The following is a 5043-nucleotide window of genomic DNA, read 5'->3' as shown; positions in this document are numbered from 1 at the left end:
CTCGGGACTTAAGTGCAAGTTATAATATCACTATGATTCTCCTGCGGCTCTTCAAATTTTCCTGTCATTCGGTTAGCAGTCTCAGTCCGTTTGTGCAGTGGCATTTAATAAAGAACTTGATTCTATGCTAAAACTTTTTGTAGACAAGAATAGAGAATACAAATCTAAACAACAGGTATTTGGAGGACCTGTTGATGTTGACCCAGAATATCGACAAGGTTTGGAGAAGGAGCTTTTTTTTTTCTTTTTTCTATAATTATATTTTATTAATTTTCATAAACATTTACAGAGATTTTGGGCTTCCACTCATTCATTGTTGCACTATTCTCTCTACCCTCCTCCCAGTTTGTTCTTGTCCAAATGCCACAGTGCTTGTCAAAGCCAGTTCTGATTAATCTTCTTTGTCAGTGTATCCTTTGCCATTCCCTATCACTCCTCCCTGAGAGAGACTTCACCCTGAGTCATAAGGAAAAGGGGACGGCATATTCTCTTAGCTACTTCCTGCTGAAAAGGGACGCTGTGGGTTTCAGGGTGAAGATCTTCTCTCACTACTCTAAAGGGCCCCTTTGGCAGTAGGAAACACATAGACTATTATGGAGATTGATTTTGGAATTCAGATGCACTCTTATTGATTGTGCTTGGCTGTACATGTACATATCTGGAGAAGGAGCTTTTAAGCATAAGCAAATGTATGGTAGAGCAGACATGAAATTCTAAATTTGAAGATCCTAAATTTGAAGCTGTTGAGAAACCTTAGTCCTGAAGCTTTATGTGAAATTAAGTTGGTTATGGATTGATTGTACAATCAAACAGTAGTATCAGAATAAACATTATTTTACACATTCATAAAATAAATAAAACTTATAAGGAGACCAAAGTCAGTGTATTCTGTTCCTGTAGAACAATCTAAATGATAACAGATACTTCCTATTAGAAGTTTTCTATTACGTACATACCAGATCTAGAGGAACAGGATGCTTGACCCCAAAGGCCAGAAACACTGAAATGCGACAGTCTGAGGATCCTGATTACATGACACAAACAGTTGTCCAGGGGTTCCTGCTTTTTCAGAAAGTATTAGACACACATCACATATGTAGACATCAAACTTTGAATTTAGTATATTAATATCATTGATTAGATTATATTTAATTTTATTAAGTCACATCATATTTCCAACAGCCACTGTTTACACTTTTCAGTGATATACAAAGTGACTTTTAAATAACCTGATGTTACTATTGTACCCCAGAGGATACTTCTTATTTACAATTCTAGAGACATCATACTGTGAGTCCCATGTACTTAGATGCAAACACAGTTATTGAGAAATTAATATTTTCTGTTTTCACTCGTCCTAGGAATGAAAGAAAGAACTTGAAATGGAAGCTTCCAACCAGTCTGCTGTGACAGAGTTTGTCTTGCTGGGACTCTCTGCCCACCCAAAGCTGGAGAAAACCTTCTTTGTGCTCATTTTGCTGATGTACCTGGTGATTCTCCTGGGGAATGGGGTCCTCATTATTGTGACTGTGTCTGACTCCCACCTGCACACACCAATGTACTTCTTTCTGGGGAACCTCTCCTTCCTGGACATCTGCTACACCACCGCCTCTGTACCCCTAGTCTTGGATGGTTTTCTGACTCCCAGGAAAACGATCTCTTTCTCAGGTTGTGCAGTGCAGATGTTTCTCTCCTTTGCCATGGGAGCCACAGAGTGTGTCCTTCTGGGCATGATGGCGTTTGACCGCTACGTGGCCATCTGCAACCCCCTCAGGTACCCTGTGATCATGAGCAAGGCTGCCTATGTGCCCATGGCTGCTGGATCCTGGCTAGCTGGTGGAACCAACTCCTTGGTACAGATTTCCCTTGCGGTACAACTACCTTTTTGTGGAGACAATGTCATCAACCACTTCATTTGTGAGATCCTGGCAGTTCTCAAGTTGGCCTGTGCGGACATCTCCATCAACGTGATCAGCATGGGGATAGCCAACGTAATCTTCCTGGGGGTCCCAGTTCTTTTCATCTTTGTCTCTTACATCTTTATTATTACTACAATCTTAAAGATCCCCTCAGCTGAGGGGAGAAGAAAAGCCTTCTCTACCTGTTCTGCCCACCTCACAGTGGTGATCATTTTCTATGGAACCATCCTATTTATGTATGGGAAGCCTAAATCAAAGGACCCCCTAGGAGCAGACAAACAGGACCTTTCAGACAAACTCATTTCCCTCTTTTATGGACTGCTGACTCCCATGCTCAACCCCATCATCTACAGTCTGAGGAACAAGGATGTCAAGACGGCTGTAAAAACCCTGGTGGCTCAGAAATGCTTTGTCCAGTGATGGTGGAATTTGGACCAGATCCATACACTCTGATGGATCTCACTTGCTAATTTCAATGCAAAGTTACGTCAGATGAGGAGAAAGTTGAATTTAAAGTCATGCTACTTAAAATGTGATTCATGGACCAGCAGCAGCAGCATCACCCGTGAGCTTATTAGACATTCAGAATCTTAGGTCCCATTCCAGATCCACTGAATCAGAACCTGCAACACAAGACTGCAAAGTGATTCACATGCATGTGAGACTTTGAAAAGTATTGGTTAAAGATGTGTGGTAGATGCTGTGGTGTGTTGCCCAGATTCCTGATTCCACCCTAAAGGGTTAGTAGCTGATGATATTCAACTAAGTCTCTATTAAGCCCTTGCTTGACCTTTATTGGAGAAAGCTACCTCACCCAAGGTTACATCTTCTTAGGGACAGCCTGCATCTAATGATTAGTCAAAGTAGCTATAAAACTCTGGTCCTGGAGCTCTGGTGGCCTAGTGTCAAGAAGCTGCACTGCAATCCTAGAGGTGTGTGGTTCGAATCTACCAGATGCTCTGCTGGACGAGGGACAATCTCCTCCTGTACCAGTCAGACCCAATCTGACGGTACACACACACACAAAATAAAAATAATAAAATAACATTTAAAAACAAACCAAAAGAACCCCCACAAAAAACCCTGGTCCTCTCAGCTTCATATAGGGTCTCCAGCTCCAGAGATTGCCTCATGCCAATATAATCTCTCTGTCTTTCCTGCTGCCATCATCTTCTCACAAATGTCAAGCTTAACGGCACTTCTCAGTGACTCTCTAGCAAGAAAATCTCCCCAACAGAGGAAACTCAAGCTTATACAGAAGAAGACAATAATCAATTTCATCACAGAAGTGTGAAAGGTATGGGTGTCTAATCTGTACATCCTTCTTAAGTGTATCATATACAAAGGACTCCCAAGGAAAGTAATGAATTTTGTTCATTCAAAGAAAAAATTGTTCCTTAAAAATTATTTGCCAAATAAAATTCTTTTACTTTTCATGTTTATTCTTTTTTTTATTGTAGGGAGCTCGTGGCTTCGTGGTAAGGAGTTGAGCTGCCAACCCAAAGGCATGTGGTTTGAATCCCCTAGCTCTGTGGGAAAGCTCTGTGGTAAGGAAATGGCAAATCTCTCATGTGATCTACTGACTCTGAAAACTTGATGCAGGGTCAACAATGAATTAGTTCCAACTCTGCGGTACTTAACAACAACTTTAATTATAGAGAATAAACTGGACACAAGGAATTATCAGGTCCATAGACTTTTCTTCAAGGACATTAAAATACAGTTGAAGCTGAGAAATGTTGACTCTTGACCTTAAAAATAAAATTTACAAGAGTCCCAAGCGAAAAGAAAAATCTTCATAATTATTTATTCATATGCATGTAAAAGGGAACATTTGCCAAACAAAGTAATAGATTTTTTACAAAGTCATGCATTGGTAGTTTGAGTAGTTTCACTTTGTAATTCTTGTTTTTCTTTTTATTACTGTTGAGAAAGCACAAAATTATAAGCTTAGTGAACCACTTAAGAGTGAAATATTTTGAAAAACAAAAAGATGTAACTTCAAATTTACCACAAATTAGGCTTAAAATGGTCTGTGTCTTCATATATATAGCATGAGACTACCAAAAGAAAGAATGCTCAGGCCGGGGCCAGGGTTGAGACAGACCTGAGAGTACCAGCTAATACTTATCTACAGACCTTAGAAAAAGTAATTAGCATACAGGTGTGCCATAACAAATACAATTGTCTCTCTCCATGTACTTTTCAACTTTCTGTTGTCTCCATTCTTGTGACCAGAGGAAGATGGGAGGCTAGTAAACTTCTAAAGTGTGTCTAAGGGAGGATTCAAGTGGCACACCTTTTTCTCAAAGAAGCCAGTCTCTAGCCTGAGGCATGTGGTAGGCTGTGGGCTCTAGGCCCCTACACTGGAGGCTTCAGGATCTCTTTCTGAAGTCTTTATGACAATGACAGAAGCATTGGTGGAGGGTGAAGGTTAACTTATGGGATGCTATTGTGTGTGGTACATTCAGAAGGCTGAAAGGTTCTTGCTGACACACCGTTTCGCTCTGTCAGCACCATGAGAAGGCTATGGCCAAGTAGTCTATTGGACTCAGAAGGAAGAGTGATGCACTGAGCACAGCAACCTGTTGAAAAGCTGTGTTGAACTGGCAGTTCAGCTGCACGAGTCAATTGGATGACCGAGGCAAGAATGAATGCAGCCAAATCTGGCAGAAAAAGTTGAGATCTGATGAACCCAGATATGTGTAAAAAAACTCCCAGTGCTTATTATTGCGCCAAACTCTGGATGTTTCTTATAAAACAACATTATGGCAACAGATGAAACCACTTCTTCACTTTCAGTGGTTACAGAGCAACACACCATATCAAATCTATTCCTGTTGAAAAAGAGCCTGTTAGGTTTATTAAAATGACAGTGTTAAAAAAATCATTAAAGACAACTCTAGCTCTGTTTAGAAAACTATCCTTTCCTAGTTTACTGTTGAAAATGTCACTCTACAAAAACTACAAATGTAAAACAACTATGAGATATCATCTCACCCCAGTCAGAATAGCAAAATTTAACAGAATAGCAAGCAACAAATGCTGGTGAGGTTGTGGAGAAACTGGAACTCTTATTCACTGTTGGTGGGAGTGTAAAATGGTGCAACCCCTGTGGAAAGCG

General features: G+C 40.4%; 1 protein-coding gene across 1 annotated transcript; it reads left to right on the top strand.

The window, feature by feature from the left end:
* Positions 1-1382: 1382 nt before the first annotated feature.
* Positions 1383-2339, top strand: LOC102872411 (putative olfactory receptor ENSP00000348552-like). The gene has a single exon (XM_006886830.1). The coding sequence runs from the start codon at positions 1383-1385 to the stop codon at positions 2337-2339; it is 957 nt and encodes a 318-aa protein (XP_006886892.1).
* The last annotated feature ends 2704 nt before the right edge of the window (positions 2340-5043 follow it).

The sequence above is a fragment of the Elephantulus edwardii genome, unplaced genomic scaffold (genome assembly GCF_000299155.1).
Source record: "Elephantulus edwardii isolate Elephantulus edwardi_28Jun2011 unplaced genomic scaffold, EleEdw1.0 scaffold00052, whole genome shotgun sequence".
Lineage (NCBI taxonomy): Eukaryota > Metazoa > Chordata > Mammalia > Macroscelidea > Macroscelididae > Elephantulus > Elephantulus edwardii.
Note: the sequence above shows the minus strand (reverse complement) of the source record. Positions and strands in the feature narration are given on the sequence as shown.

Bases quoted from the DNA above. Each gene is read 5' to 3' on its own strand.
- LOC102872411 (XM_006886830.1), top strand. From the start codon at position 1,383: ATGGAAGCTTCCAACCAGTCTGCTGTGACAGAGTTTGTCTTGCTGGGA.